This window comes from Heteronotia binoei, chromosome 21 (assembly GCF_032191835.1).
Source record: "Heteronotia binoei isolate CCM8104 ecotype False Entrance Well chromosome 21, APGP_CSIRO_Hbin_v1, whole genome shotgun sequence".
Taxonomy (NCBI): domain Eukaryota; kingdom Metazoa; phylum Chordata; class Lepidosauria; order Squamata; family Gekkonidae; genus Heteronotia; species Heteronotia binoei.
The window spans coordinates 25,008,996-25,025,484 of NC_083243.1; the positions used below are offsets into that span (position 1 = coordinate 25,008,996).

The window sequence follows — 16,489 nt, forward strand, 5'->3', positions numbered from 1 at the left end:
CCTCAGTGGAACAGGCTTCTGCAGGTGGTGAGGAAGCCTCTCCTTCTGTGGAGATTGTTAAACAGAGGCTATCTGCCAGCAATGAGGATCAATGGTCCCCATAGGGTATAATGGAGCAAAAAAATTGCTTTCTGAATATTTCGCAAATCTGAATACTGATTTGGGAATATCAGAAAATACCAATATTTTTCAGGTTCAGTATACCCAAACCTGAAAAATACTGTGGTGGTGGTTGGTTTTTTTTACACACCCCTAATAGGTAGACCTCAGTCAGCTTCTGAAGACCTGAGCACAGTTTCATGACCATGATGTGAGGTAAGTATTTTGTCCAATATAATCTGGGGACTTGAACCTAGGTTTCCCCCAGCCAAACATCATGCATGCTTCAACAGCACGGGCTTGAAAAGGCCTAAAAAGTTAGTACCCTCTTGTGTGACAACTGTTGACTGTGTTGCTAAACAGAGTTGCTTCGCCATGACAAAGAAAAAACAGGCATTCTGTGGCACCTCAAAGACTAATACAGGGAGTGGCCAAACTTACATAACGTAAGAGCCACATAGACTAAACGTCAGATGTTTCAGAGCTGCAAGACATGAATGTCAGATGTTTGAGTGCTGCAACTGTGTGACACAGAGTGTTGGACTGGATGGGTCATTGGCCTGATCCAACATGGCTTCTCTTATGTTCTTAAGACATGGAAGGAAGGAAGGAAGGAAGGAAGGGAGGGAGGGAGGGAGGGAGGGAGGGAGGGAAAGCAAATTTAATTTTGAATGCATTCTCCAAGCCACCAACTGGCTTGGCTTAGATACGTGATTTAAAGAGACAAATGCCTTCTCCGAGCTGGCAGATGGGGCAGTGGGGGCTCTAACAGTCACACAATATGTACAAGAGCCACAGTTTGGCCACCCTTGGACTAATAAGTTTTACATGCAATCAAGTGGACTCTATCCCTAAGTTAGGAAGAGAACCTTGTTAGTCTTTGACATTTCACATTAGCTCCAGAAAGGGAGCAAAAAGAAACAGGAGTCTAATCGGCATCTTAAAAACTCAACCAATTTTTATTCCAGTTTAAGTCTTCCTGGACTACAGCCCATTTCTTTGGATGCGTCCACAAAGACTCCAGATGCCACAAGACTGCTGTTTATTTTTTTCCCCCCCTCGCAACAGACTAACATGGCTTACTCCTCCGGAACAATTACCGAAATGACAGACACAGGAGACACTCCTGGGCCTGTGGAGAGTTTTCATTATGCATGCAGCGGCCTCGGGCACTGATATTAGGAGGCAAAGGAAGTTCTGAGGCAAACTGGAGAGAGGAAAGCTTAGCTCCCTTCCTGTTCCTGTGGGAGCCCTTCAGGAACCGGAGGAGATAAACTCCATCCCTCTCAGTCTGCAGCAACAACAGCAGCTCAGATCGTCTCCTCTTATAGAACTTGGGGAAAGATGTATACTCTGCGACTGCACACAGATTAACACTCTTGCTTGTCTCAGCTCTAACAGTGATCTTGGGAGTAGTCACAGTGACTTTCCTTTCAGCACAGCAAACGTTTCTCCTCAACGCACATATTTGCATTGTCATTTAACACGTAACGTAATTATCCCATGGAAATCAAGCTGAGATCCCCTATTCAGGCACTGACCGGTAGGATCGCCACCTGAAAAGGTTCCAAAATAAGGAACTCAGACAAAACAAGGACTGTAAGAAAGCAGTGTTTTTTACTTATATCAGAACATTAATTGCAGTTTATTAGGCCACCCTGAGGCTTGGATGCAGGCTAGCATTTTTACAGGTGCAAAGATTTCCCTTCATGGAGCTCTGATTTCCACCACACACACCCAGAGCTGTCAACCTCCAGAGATCAGTCCCCTGGAGAAAATGGCTGCTTGGGAGGATAGCCTTGATGACATTATACCCCACTGAGGTCCCTCCCCAACCCAAACCCCCCTCTCCCCAGTCCTAATCAAGAATTTCTCAACCCGGAGCTGGTAGCTCTATCTCTCCCTTGTTAGTCTTTGACATTTCACCCACCGTGGCCACATGAAGGGCCCCCTGTATTCCAGTTCCTAGTGGTTCCCTCTGTCCTCAGAACAGGATTTCAGGGGGCATTCCTGACTGTCTGGATCCAAGCCCTTCATTGCAATGTATCAAACTAGTTCAAGTGAATTCAATTTTATTGCACAAGGCCAATGGCCATTACAAGAGGTTAACACTTAAAAAAAACCCAAACCTGTATACAATAAAATACAGTACAGTAAGACTGTTAACATACTATAAAAATTACATTTTATAAAATTTGTTTCATAAAAGAAAGGAATGACTCGTATAAGCAACTGAACTATACTGACTCTATCTTGGCTCGAATTTTTGTTGCCGCTAAGGTAAAAGTGGCAACCTTATACTACTCTGATTCCACATCTGCAAGTAAAAATATCACAGTGCTAAGGCCACATCAAACTCAAGTGGCTTTTTTGCAATCTCTTCTTTATGAACTCTCTTCTTTATGAGTGTTTCTGAGCACATAGCTAAATAGTTCAGTGGAACAAAGGATCGCAGGCAAGAGGAACAGATCGGACATCAGCCGAGCTGGCATCCAGCCGTATTTGGTACCCACCACTTTCGCAGTTTCCCAAACATGGTACACCTGAGAGGCCACTCTGAAGAAATGCTCACCATCCAAAGGGGGTGGAGGACAGGGGGATGTGCTGTCAAGCTGCAAATTACTCACAGTGACCCCATTACAGGGTTTATGAGTCAAGAGAGCAGCTGGGGAGGTTTACCATAGCCTGCCACCACATAGAAAAGAAGAGAAGATTGGATTTATTCCCCACCCTTCACTACCTGAAGGAGTCTCAGAGTGGCTTACAATCTCCTTTCCCTTCCCTTCCCTTCCCCTCCCCTCCCAACAACAGACACCCTGTGAGGTAAGAACATAAGAGAAGCCATGCTGGATCAGGCCAATGGCCAAAAAACCCAAGTGCCATCAAGAGGTCCATCAGTGGGGCTAGAAGCCCTTCCACTGTGTCGCCCAAAGCACCCAGAATACAGAGCATCACTGCCCCAGACAGAGAGTTCCAACAATAGATAGGTGGGGCTGAGAGCTCTGACAGAAACTGCTCTTTCTGGAACAGTTTCTGACAGTTATAACTGACCCAAGGTCACTTCAGCAGTTGCATGTGGAAGAGTGGGGAATGAAACTCCATTCTCCCAGATAAGAGTCCACACACTTAACCACTACACCAAACTGGCTCTCTCGTAACCCCAGTCTGGCTTGGTGATCTTCCAACCAAGTTCTAACTATGGCTGACCCAGCTTAGCTTCTGAGCTTTGACAAGACTGCTCTATGCAGGCTGCCCCACGGGTGGGGTGGGTAAAATTACTCTGGGATGGGTGCCCCGGATAGCACGTGTACACAAAACATTAGCTCTTCCCTCAGCAGCAACCCCATGTTTAAATGAACTTTCCCAATTGTCGCCTGTAGAATTACTCAAAGACTTCCACTTTCCCTCAGAAGTCTATGCTTCTACAGGCTTACTGCATAGCCTCCAGAAATTCCACACGCAGCAGCACCGTTGATGGACTAACTCGGTATCTGATGAGTCACAGAATCCACTTGCTTCTGGTGACCTACTTAACTACTAACCCAGTTATCTACTCTCCATCTGTCAAGATGGGTTTTAAATCATGCCAACTCTGCAGCAAAGCGACTGTGCCAGTTATTCCCAGAGGGACGGGGTGAGTAAATGTTTCTTAGCTATTAAAAATAGGGAGGGGGGGAGGAAACGGAGGAGTACATCGGCAACTCAATAGGGAAACAACGCCTGTGTTTAACAGCCAAATCAAGCCTCAAGATGACAGCTTTCGAGGATTTACCCGCTAACGCTTCAGCAGTGGCTATTTTTAAAAAATGGATAGGTCCATTTCTGTGCGTCTTCCCTTCCCTCTACAAAATCTAAAAAAAAAAAAGGCTGATCGGCGCGGGATAATCAGGTTTAACAGGTTAGAAGTAATATATTCGCCTGGCGTTCTTAATTCATAACCGCCTTCTTTCGTGGCATCTGAATCCCTGTCATACCAAACTACAGGTTTTTAGGCTGATGTTTTTAACCTGTTTCTATGGTTACTACCCAAGGTCACATCACAGAAGCCCCGGCAGCCAGCAGTTCAGAAAGACAAAAGGCAGTTTGCCTCCTTGGCGGCATTAAATAATGTATGAATGTTAAAGCGCTCACGTGGCAAGAGGGGAGAGGAAACCGTATGCACACCTAAGTCCAGGGGCCTCCTTTCTCAAAGATGGCACACAGAAAGAACCACAACAATTTAGCATGTGCACAACCCACTTCCCCCCCCCAAAGAAACAAACAAACACACATACACATACTGATAAATCTATAAATTTTACCTCAAATTTACATCAATAACTCACTCTCATCTGTCAGAGGTGACAGAAGGAATCCAAAGAAAGAATGCAACCTCTGGAAATATTCCAGAAGACTGTTTGATGCAGGAATAACAATTACATTAAGGACACAAAGGAGGACATTAGAAAAATTCCATTCTCTACTATGATACACCAGAAGGGGGCTGCTAACAAGGCATGTGATGTTGAGAGGTTTGGGGCTAAGCCCCCTTGGGCTCCCCTTTCCCATGCAATTTTCTTTGGGGAGGCTTGCAGCTCAAACCTGTGCATGTTTACTGAGAAACATCCACTCATAATCAGTGGGGTTTACTCCCAAGCACAGTACTGCAATCTCATTGCTCACATGTGGAGTAAAAGTGATCACTGTGAATGGAATGGAAAAGGAATTTCTAACCAGTCCAAAATGACTGTTTGGGGAGAGACGGTGTCTCAGTGGTAGAGCATCTGCTTGGGAAGCAGAAGGTCCCAGATTCAATCCCCGGCATCTCCAACTAAAAAGGGTCCAGGCAAGCAGGCATGAAAAACCTCAGCTTGAGACCCTGGAGAGCCACCGCAAGTCTGAGCAGACAATACTGACTTTGATGGACCGAGGGTCTGATTCAGTATAAGGCAGCTTCATATGTTCATCGCTTCTGCCGCTTGACCTTCTTATTTAAGGTCTTGTTTCATTTATTTAATTTGTACCCTGCCCTATCGCATGAGTGGGCTTCTTTAGGGATTAGAAAGTACTGAGATTTAGCATTGGTTGTGGGCCTTTAAAAAGAAGTTTATGGAAGACTGGTCTTTTAAGAGCTATTAACCATGATAGATAAATGAAGGCTGAGATCACTCACACTAAATTATGCATTTTTAATCCACTTTCAATGCACTTTCAGACTGGATCTTGTCAGTTCACACAGTAAAAAAATCCCATTGGAAAGTGCATTGAAAGTGCATTAGTTAATATGTTTGTGTATGTGTGTGTGTTCACAGCCGAAATCTCTACGAAGCTCTGTTGCTATCGCAAACAAGGGGCTTTGGCCTCTGTGACCTTCTTATAGGCCTCAGAAAGGCAAAATGTTTGTCTCATAAGGGAAACAAGATGCTGGACTAGTTGGGCCTTTGCTCAGGTCTAGCAAGACTTTTATGACATTACAGAATTGCTGTAGCATTACAAGTCTACTGAACCTATGAATTTGGAAGACGGTCCCTAGAAGAAGGATGGCTCACATCCAAAATGAAATTGGGACTGGTTCTTTTTATCGTCGGACTGGATTTAAAAAGAATTATGCTCAATGGACAGTAGCTATGTTGTGCATTGGGTGGTTTTCTAACTGCATATTTGTACTGTAACATTGCTATGAACTGTGACTATCTATTACACTGAGAAGTAATTTTGTAAACGGAGAGAGTATTCTTGCTGTTTTTCCCATTATGAAAATACAGCAGTTTTTTCAGGGTGTGAACTGCTCCGCTCACCGGAGGCAAGGTGGGATTATAGAGAATATTGGTGGGAACAATGGGCGTTTTCGCACTTACCTTACGCCGGAGCGACGTCCCTCTTCACCGCGCAGCGTCTGCGCGGATTTCGCACTAATTGCTCCGCAGAACCTGGAAGAGCCGCAAAGTCCCACGGCTTTTGCGTCACAAATGTAAACCGCCAAAAACCAGTTTACAATTGCAACGCAAAAGCCGCGGGACTTTGCGGCTCTTCCGGGTTCTGCGGAGCAATTAGTGCGAAATCCGTGCAGACGCTGCACGGTGAAGAGGGACGTCGCTCCGGCATAAGGTAAGTGCGAAAACGCTCTATGTCTCAGCAAAGCATCCCTGCAATCCAAAAGCATTCTGAAGGCAGTCTGTGATAACAATGAAGCATTCAGATCTTAGGCAGGAAGTAGGGAAAAGAGAATCACCACTTCCACCAAGATGGCACAAGGATTCCAGTTTTGTGTAGCGGTTAACTGCGCTGACTCTTATCTGGGAGAACTGGGTTTGATTCGCCACTCCTCCACTTGCAGCTGCTGGAATGGCCTTGGGTCAGCTGTAGCTCTCACAGAGTTGTCCTGGAAAGGGCAGTTCTGGGAGAGCTCTCTCAGCCCCAGCTACCTCACAGGGGGTCTGCTCGGGGGGGGGGGGAGGAAGGTAAAGGAGATTGTAAGCCACTCTGAGACTCAGAGAGAAGGGTGGGGTAGAAATCCATCATCATCATCATCATCATCATCTTCTTCTTCTACTACTACTACTTCAGACACCGGTTAATTTAGAATGCCAAAATATGGAAGAGGGGTTCTGTTTGCAAAGAAGTCTGTGGACCGCCTTTTCCTCCACCCCACCCGCAAAATCCCTACACACAGCACATGAAGCATTCAAAGCTCTTTGCAAAGAGTTGCCCCCCTCCCCTACCCACCCACCCACCCCAGAGACTCTCAATAAATAGCCGGGAAAAACAGTTTATCAGAACAAATGGAAGCCTCTGAGCTTTGGAAGGGAAAACACATTAGTCATTTAGTGCTTGTGCTAATATTGCAACGCCTTTCTTGCCATTTCATTAGAGGCGCACGCTGCTCCGATACCCTAATCATATGCTCAGTCACTGCTCAATCAGCATCCCGAGCCCCGACAAGCTGTCCTATCGAGCCTACAGCTGATAAGGTGCCTGCTCTCCCAGTCACCTCAATTATTGACTGTATTTTATGGTCAATCTAATGGCCAAACGCGTATCAGCAAACCATCGGGTGCCTGTAATAGGAGAGTGACCCTCAGTTTATGTGTACCATTACTGTTCATTAGTGGTTGATTAGATTCTTTAATCCGCAACTCGTAGGCATGCAAAATATGAGTGAGCATCCTGACTCGAGAAATTGCTTAGTAAAAGCTTCCTTTGAAGATAAAACATCCAGACACCGTTCCGGGCATTTGAATGCTGTGAGCAGAAAATGTGCCAAGCGAATGATGGGACTCAGAGCTTTTGTGGTATCCCTAGGAAGATTTCTCATGTCCAAAACTATGAAAAGGATTTTCAAACAGAAAATATACCTACTGTTTTGCCTTTCCTTAACTAAGGACAAAATGTTATTATCAGGGCTTTTATTTTTATAAAAAGCCCAGCAGAACTTATTTGCAAATTAGGTCACGCCCCTAACATCACCACTGTTTCACACAGGGCTTTTGTTGAAGAAAAAGCCCAGCAGAGATCTATTTGCAAATTAGGCCACACACCCCTGGATGTCACCTTTGTTTCGCACAGGGCTTTTTTGTAGAAAAAGACCAGCAGGAAATCATTTGCATATTAGACCACACCCCCTGACACCGAGCCAGCCAGAATTCCATTCCTGTGCGTTCCTGCTCAAAAAAAGCCTTCGTTATTTCTTTCTTTAAACGTACATGACGCTGCCTTATACTGAATCAAACTAATGGTCCATCAAAGTCAGTACTGTCTACTCAGACTGGCAGCGGCTCTACAAGGCCTCACATCACCTGCCCTTTGCTCTTCTTAGCTGAAGTGGCCGGGTACTGAACCTGTGTCCTTCTGCATGCCAAGCAGATGCTCTGTCACTGAGCCACTGCCCCCTCCCCCCACTGAACAGAAAATGAGTACGGGAGCAAGCCTCCCAAATTATATTCCAGAGTATCAGCCATGTTAGTTTGTTGCAGTGAGACGGGGGCAGGAGGGGGGGAGAGAAAGAAGTCTTGTGGCAGTTCAATTACTAACAGATTAAATTGTGACATGCTTTTCATGGACTGTTTCAACAGCCTACGAAGTTGACAGAAATATATATATTATATATGTGTGTGTGCGTCTGTCAACTTTGTGGGCTGTTGAAACAGACCATGAAAAGCATGCCACAATTTAATCTGTATATATATATATGAGAACTCACTTCATGAACCTAATAAAACAGACTCCTGTCTAGAAAGCTCATGTCACAATAAATCTGCTAGTTTTGAAGGTTCTTGTGGATTTAAGAAAAAAAGTCTTGCTATGAGCCAAGGGCTGACCCCCACAGACTTCAAAACAAAACGTACAACTAACAGCTAAAAATGTTCCAAAGGTAAGTAGGCAGGGAGTGCAAAAAATCTGACTTGTAAAAAGGGCCACTAGTTTGGAGGCAAAAAGGGAGGGGAGAGATAACTTCCATGGTGATGTGCTCTGGAACAGGGATGGCCAAACTTGCTTAACCTAAGAGCCTTATAGAATACATGTCAGATGCTTGAGAACTGCAACATATGAATGTCAGATGTTGGAGGAAGGAAGGAAGGAAGGAAGGAAGGAAGGAAGGAAGGAAGGAAGGAAGGAAGGAAGGAAGGAAGGAAGGAAGGAAGGAAGGAAGGAAGGAAGGAAGGAAGGAAGGAAGGAAGGAAGGAAGGAATTTTAAATGCATTTTCCAAGTCGCTGGATGGCTTGGAGAAATGATTTTAAGATACAAATGCTTTCTCCAAGCTGGCCAATGTTGTAATTGGAGGCTCAAGAACCACATAATATGTGTGAAAGATAATACGTGGCTCTTGAGGTGCAGTTTGGCCACCCCTGCTCTAGGAGATTAGGGGTAGCCAAACCTCTACCACAGAGATTAGGGGGCATTTCTAGACCATCACCCAGAAATAAGCTCACATCATCACCAACTCCATGCTCCACAAGCATCCCCACCCCCAATCTCCTGGCCATGTTGGGAACTCAAGATCTTCTATCTAAGTTAGAGTTGCTAGCCAATCGGGGTGGGGGGAGAGGCAGGGAAGGAAATGGTTCTGCACCACTGGTAAAACCCTACAGCTTTGCATCAACTTCATGCTGGTAACGTGTCACTTATTTGCAATAGGTGATGTCACACCACCAGCATGGTACCCTTTAAAAAAAGACCCTCCTCCCTGTTCTCAGAGGCCAGCAGGCAACAGACAGGAGACCTGGTCTTCTTAATCTAAGTTACTGGTTGCCATTTGCTTTTATAAAGACATGGGACATGCTCTGCTTGGTGGGATCCTGTTGCAGTAATGGCAAACTCTCAGAGCTCACTGATAGGACTCTGGGGGCTGGGAAGGTTTTGTACACCAGGCATAAAGGGATACACGGAACGCCCTTGTGCTGTGACTTTCCACCCCCCTCTCAAGCCAGACAATGGCACCTAGAGCAATGTTGTGCACAATTAAAAATAATTTGTATGCATGTCACCTAGGGCTTCATTACTCAAAATGCAAAGTTGTAAATGCACCCAGGAATCCATTATGAGAGAGAATATTACTCAAAAGATCTTTTGGAATGAAGCATTTTACAGCATATTACCAGATACCTCATCCATCACAACGTAAACAAAGAGCCCTGGCTCCGTTTCCACAACCATCTGACTGCAGGAGAAGCACTTAAGAAAACTGTATTTACTTAAGAGAATTTATGGGGGGGGGGGTGCTTTCCCTAGTCTTCAAAAAGTTCCCAGAGCAGGAAGCAAAGAAACAAGAACTCCCAAAATCAACTGAAACAAATTGCAGTTCCAAAAAAAAAAAGACCATGATACCCATTTTTAAAAATGAAAAACAACAACAACAAAAGTTCAGGTCAGTGTTTCAAAGCCTTGAAGAGCAAAAACTTGACTCTGAAAATAGGGTACGGCCACTGAGCGCCCCCCACCCCCCCAGTCACCATCCTCCAGAAGGGGACTGGAGATCACCGGGAATTACACAACTGATCTCCAGACTATGTAGAACACTTGCCTACTCATTATTTTTAATTAAAAACATTTATTTTACTTCTCCCAAAGAAAACAGCTGCTTTGGAAGGTGGACTCAACGGCAATATACCATAGCAAGTTTCCTCTCCTCCATAAACCCCACCCTCCTAGGTGCCACCCTCATATCTCCAATCTGGAATTGGCAACCCTAGCCCCTCCTCTAATTAATCTCTGAAGGCACAAGAACCCTAGAGAGGTCCTCTTGTAAAGACCTCTGCGTTCAAGTAAATTCACAGCATGCTTCAAGCAAGTTCTAGTCCCAAACTGACTAGGGCTTTAAAGCCAAAAAACAAAAAAACCCAGCACCTTCTCATGGGAAACATCTGCAGTTCTAACTCCAGTCCTCCAACACAGCCACACTCCCAAAAGGCTGTAATCACACACGGTAATATAATGCACTTTCTGTAATGTATGTGGACTCATGTGAAGACTTTGGGTGCTCCTGCCTGGCTCATTGGAGCCATAGGACTGAGCTTGGGGACTTGGGAACAATGGGCTGCAGGATCCAAACCTCTGCCGCCCTGGACCAATCACAAGCCCCCGCCGGTTTAAATGACCCAATAGCGTGCTTGCACGGGAACCCAAGGATGTATATACGTTTGGCCCCGTTGGCCTAGTTCTCAACCTTTTAAGGGCAGCCATCCAATATGCTATACCTAATAAAGAGCTTGTTATCACTTATCCTTCAACTCATCAGTGCATAGAACCCACTATACAATACTTTCCAACTGGTTCACACAGTAAAATCCAGTCAGAAAGTGCGTTGAAAGTAGGTGTGATCGCAGTCCAAAGAGTGACTTAAGCCAACATCAACCAGCCAATATCGCACCGGAGTGGGGATCTGCGCTTTTGGTCTCATCACTCCTAGTCAGGCACTCTTGCCGCCACACCACACCGACTCTCATTAAGTCTGAGCTTTTTGGGCTGCTTAGTAGCCATTAATAATTGTGTAAATCATAAAAGATGAAAACTACCTTATGAAGAACGACGCCGCAGCTGAAGTACCTGCAGAGACGCCAGCAGGAGTCATCAAGCTCTGGGAGGCCAAAGAACTGCCAGGCCCATTCTGGTCACAGTTGCTCTGTCCTGAGGCGACTTGAACGCTAGAACCTTCTTTCCCACACTCTGCTGTCGTTGCTTCCTGAGGAAAAACCAAAATTGAAAGCAGGTGTTTATAAATGCGCTCACTTTGGTGAAGGAATTACTGCTCTTTAAAAAAAAAAAAAAAAAGTTGTGTGTGTGATATTTACCATCAAAGCGCTTCCGACATATGGGGACCCTATAAATTTACGACCTCTAAAACCTTCTATCATTAACAGCCTTGCTCAGGTCTTGACAACTGAAGGCTGCTGTTTCCTTTATTGAATCCTGTTGGGTTTTCCTGTTGCCTTCAACTTTTCCTAACATTCCAGTGAGTCTTGTGTCTTCTCATGATGTGAGCAAAGTACAATAGCATCGGTTTTATCATTTTAGCTTCTAGGGAGAGTTCAGAATTGATTTAATCTAGAACCCACTGGGGAGGAAATAAGAAAAGAAAAACTGGGCAAGGGAATAAGCTTTCCAGGAAGCCAATAAAGGAGTCAGGATTCATATCTCAAGGGGCTTGGATCTACTGCTACAAGATTTAGTGCCAATAAAGTGCTAGCCACTGTACAGAATACAGATGTTTGGGGAGGGGCTGTGGCTTAGCAAAACATCAGCTTTGCACAAAAAAGGGTCCCAAATTCAATCCATATCATCTCCAGATTAAAGGATGAGGCAGAAGGTGTTGTGAAAGAGCGGCTACCTGTCAGAGAAGACAATACTAACCTTGAGAGGCCATAGGTCTGACTCAGCACAAGCAAGCTTCACTGAAAGGGGGAAAGGGGACTGGGACGAAAATAAAAACAGGGAGAAACTCTCTCTTTTTTAACGCGAAGAAGAATAGAACCAAACAAAAGCTTATCTTAGGAGAACAACGAGACAAGGAGAGAAGGAGGTAATAAGGAAGGAACCGAGGTGAGAGCGGGGTTTCCCTCAGATCCAGGCATGCGCGGTCCTGCTCCCCAGGAGCTGAGAGGAAGCCCGCCAAAGAAATTATCTCTGGAACTTTCCTGAGGAGAGATACTGCGCAGGCGCAATACCCAGTGTGTGGCCTGCACAGAGACCACGAAAAAAGGTCTACCTTTATTTCATGATGCTATAATCTGGTATCAATGGCATGCATGAAGACTGTTTGCCCCCAATTACGCAGGAGTCAGGTTCAGAGCCAGTAAAGTCGAACCAAGTGTGAAGTCGATTCCCTGAACCCATGAAGTTCCACCTCATGGGGGCTGTCAAGGCAAGAGATGAGTAGATATGCCATTCTCTGCACAGCAGCCCCAGTCCTCCTTTAGTGGTCTCCCAGCCAAGTGTTGACTTTGACTGCGATCACATGCACAGAAATAATGCACTTTAAATCCACTTTCAATGCACTTTCCAACAGGATTTTGCTCATTCTCACAGTAAAATCCAGTTGGAAAGTGCACTGAAAGTGGATTTAAAGTGCATTATTTAGTGTGTGTGATCACAGCCTTTGTTTTGCTTTCAAACTCTTAATGAGATAGGGCTAGTCTGGAGCAGTGTTCCCTCTAAGCTGAGTTAGTGTGAGCTAGTTCACAAGTTTTTAGCCCCCAGCTCACACGTTTCTGTCTTAGGTCAGGAAGGATGGCCCCAGAGCAAACTAATTTATGCTATAGCCAAATTGCTCACTCACAACGTTAATGCCAGAAGCTCACAAAGCAGAATATTTGCTCAAAAAACTCCACAGCTTAGAGGGAGCATTGGTCTGAACAGAACTAGTAAAAACTTTACTTACTGCTACCATGTATAAAAATCCTACCAAGCTTAACTAAAAGTTTAATTCAGGGCTTTTTTTGTAGCAAGAACTCCTTTGCATATTAGATCACACACCCGTGATGTAGCCAATCCTCCAAGAACTTGCAGTAGGCCCTATAATAAGAGCCCCGTAAGCTCTTGGAGGGTTAGCTACATCAGGGGGTTGCAGCCTAATATGCAAAGGAGTTCCTGCTATCAAAAAGGCCCCGGTTTAATTTATTAGGATTTTATTAATTAGGGTTTATTAGGGATTTTATCATGATACCAAATGTATTATTTTTAAACTTAAATTTCATTGTTTCACAGTAAAGGTTAGCAAATTTGTGAGAGGAGGAAGAGGATATTGGATTTATACCCCAACCTTCAGTCAGAGTCTAAGTGGCTTACAACTGCCTTCCCTTCCTCTCCGAACAACAGGCACCCAGTGAGGTAGGTGGGGCTGAGAGAACTCTCAGAGAACTGCTCTTAAGAGAACAGGTCTGAGATAACAGTGACTGACCCAAGGTCACCCAGCAACTACACGCGGAGGAGTGGGGAATTAATCTGGTTCTCCAGGTTAGAGTCCACTGCTCTTAATCACTACACCAAACAGGCTCACTCTCTTTGGGGACTTAGAGTTAAGTATCAAACTTCTGACAGTATTTTATCCATCGGCTTATTAATTTAGAATATTTATATCCCACCTCTCTCACACACACACCGAGTATGCATATTTCTCTCTCTCTGGCAGTTTACAACAATTAAAGTTCTAAAAACAGAAAAATGAGAAGGACAGAACTAGCAACACAGAGTAAAAACAACACAGAAAAAAAACCCCAAAATGCATTAAACCCACTTAAACAGCAACAGATATAAATTATAAATTTAAAAAGCTTTTAAAACCCCAGAATACTCATCTTAAAACCAAGAAGCTGCCCATTCAAGAATCATGGGATAAAACAAGAACAATCTCATAAAACAATCAATGATTAGTCAAAGGTCTGGTCAGTCATTACATGGCCAGCCGTAAAGACAATGTCTATCAAAGGGGGGGTTACAACCTACATTAGACCAGTAAGACTGGGATGGAAATGGGTGTCAGAGAAGTGAATATCAGCGACAAGGAATATCAAACAGCAATGAAAGGATCAGGCAATCCTTCAGGAAATGCTACAGCGAACTGGGTTTTAACCAAAAGAAGTAGACACCCTCATGAAAAGGACAGAGTCGAATGACAGGTGAAGTATGTGTTCCTCAAAGACATGGATCGTATTTCCAATGGTACCCAAGAGATATGGCAAAGGATTTGGGTAGAAATGTCAGAGGCTCTATCTTTGCTATGTTCAGGGGTCGTTTTGTAGAAAAATAGGTGGTGGAGCTCAACCAGGGATTGTTATGCCGCTGCACCTACTATCCAATGGACAAGGAGGTGGAACTCTCAGAAAGGTTCAAGAGCTACACTCCTGTGAGCTCCCATTGAATCCGAGGCCTGGCTATATTCAACCCGAGACATTGGCGAGACTTCCAAGAGTGAATATCAGAAATACAGGAATATAAGGAATAGAGGACTGAACAGAAGGGGACATAAAAGTGAATTTGGGGGTCATTATCAGCAAACTTTGGGAGTCCTGCCATTACAATCTGTCCGTTTAGGGAACTTCATAGATCATTTTAAATCTATTATTCTGCTATATGGCTCCTTACCCCATCACATCTGCCAGGCAAGCAATTTCTTCCCCCAAATCAGGTCCCCCTGCCTTTCTTGGTCCCTTGTAATGAGCAATAAAAGACAGGCGTGTCAGCAAAGGCCCCCGTGCTGGACAAGGTTAAAACCATGACCAGAGGCAGACAACAGGAATAATACGGAGACCCTTTGTTATAGGTAATGCACTGTTAAACCGTCTGACAAGCATGAAAACACGGAAAACAATAAGCAGAACCCTTTTTGTTTTACGGCATTATCCGCAGGATGGCAGAACTGTTTATCTGCTTCAGTTATAACTGTCAGGAATTATTTCTCAGCCACGCATCATCTGCAAGGGCTGTCCGTTTTAAGAGGAACTTCACCAAGCAGGCGCATTTGCGGCGTCTTTCTGCATGAGCGGTCAGGAGAACCGAGGAAAAACATTGATTTCTTTTTAGGAAAAATATTAAATAAATAACCATCGTAAACTGTGTTTGTGCACATGTACTCTGTGTTGTATATGACCTGCATTTCTCACAGGGTTTTGATGGGCTTTCTCTGTTCTTTGTGAAGATATACAGAAGCAAGGTTATAAAAAAGAGTATTTTTGAAAGAAGTATCTGAAAATAGACCTTTATCTGTCTGTGTAGGCATCCAGCACATGCATGGAATCTTAGGACATGGTTAAAACCATGACCACAGGCAGACAATAGGAATAATGGATATGTTGTTGGACCTCTAAAGGAACTGGTTGACCAGTGTGTAAGACAGGATGCTGGACTAGATGGACCACAGGTCTGATCCAGCAGGCCTCTTCTTATGTACTTATAGCAGGGGTGGCCAAACTGTGGCTCAGGAGCCACATGTGGCTCTTTCACACGTTGTGTGGAAGCTCCCAACATCCAGCTGGCTGGCTTGGAGAAGGCATTTCTTCCTTTAAATCACCTATCCAACCCAAGCCAACCAGTTGCTCGGAGAATGCATTTAAGTTAAGTTGCTTTCTTTCCACCTTTCCCTCTTCTATTTGCCTTCCTTCCTTCCTTCCTTCCTTCCTTCCTTCCTTCCTTCCTTCCTTCCTTCCTTCCTTCCTTCCTTCCTTCCTTCCTTCCTTCCCTCCCTCCCTCCCTCCCTCCCTCCCTCCCTCAAACATCTGACGTTCACATCTTGTGGCTCCCAATCAATCACATGACGTTTATTTTATGTGGCTCTTATGTTAAGCATGTTTGGCCACCCCTGTCTTATAGTATCATTGACCATCAAAAACCAACGCTACTTGAAATCAGAGGTGGAAAGGGTAATGGAGAGGGGTGCTTGATCAGACTCTGAGAGAAAGAACAATGAAGCATCTTGCAGCAACTTAAAGGTCCACATCTACTGTGATCTAGGTTCTGGAGAACTAAAACCAGGAGACAATAAAACGACTGCCAGGCTCAATCTCCTATTTAGGCTGTGACATAATATTTATAGGCTGGACTAACACTAAGGAAACCAGGGTCAAAATTTCTACTTCCCATGAAACATACCTGGAAACTTTGGGCCAATCATTTGAGCTTCTGACCAACCAGGAATGACAGGTATTTGAAGTATTTTGAAATATTATATGGGTGTTCTGTCTTAATTTTAAAGTAAATCTGTTTACCTCAAGAAATACCAGGGTGTGTGAGTGTGTGTGTGTTTTCTCTCTCTGATCCTGTTGAAAGACCACTTCAGCCTAAATGGAACATCTGGTTCAACTTGATGCGGTGGTAAGGATATATTACTCGGGTATCCCAGACCCAAGTCTAAATCTCCACTTTGTCGTGAAGTTTCCTTGGCGACGTGAGGTCAGACTAACTCACCTCACAGGATTCTTG

At 44.5% G+C, this 16,489-nt stretch overlaps 1 protein-coding gene across 1 annotated transcript in view; it reads right to left on the minus strand.

Moving 5' to 3' along the window:
* The window catches only part of KIF26A (kinesin family member 26A), a 268,133-nt gene that overhangs the window by 95,267 nt on the left and 156,377 nt on the right, over window positions 1-16,489 (minus strand). Inside the window, exon 4 of the mRNA XM_060261583.1 lies at window positions 11,092-11,258. Within this exon, the coding sequence (XP_060117566.1) occupies window positions 11,092-11,258 (167 nt within the window). The remainder of the gene's footprint in view (window positions 1-11,091; window positions 11,259-16,489) is intronic.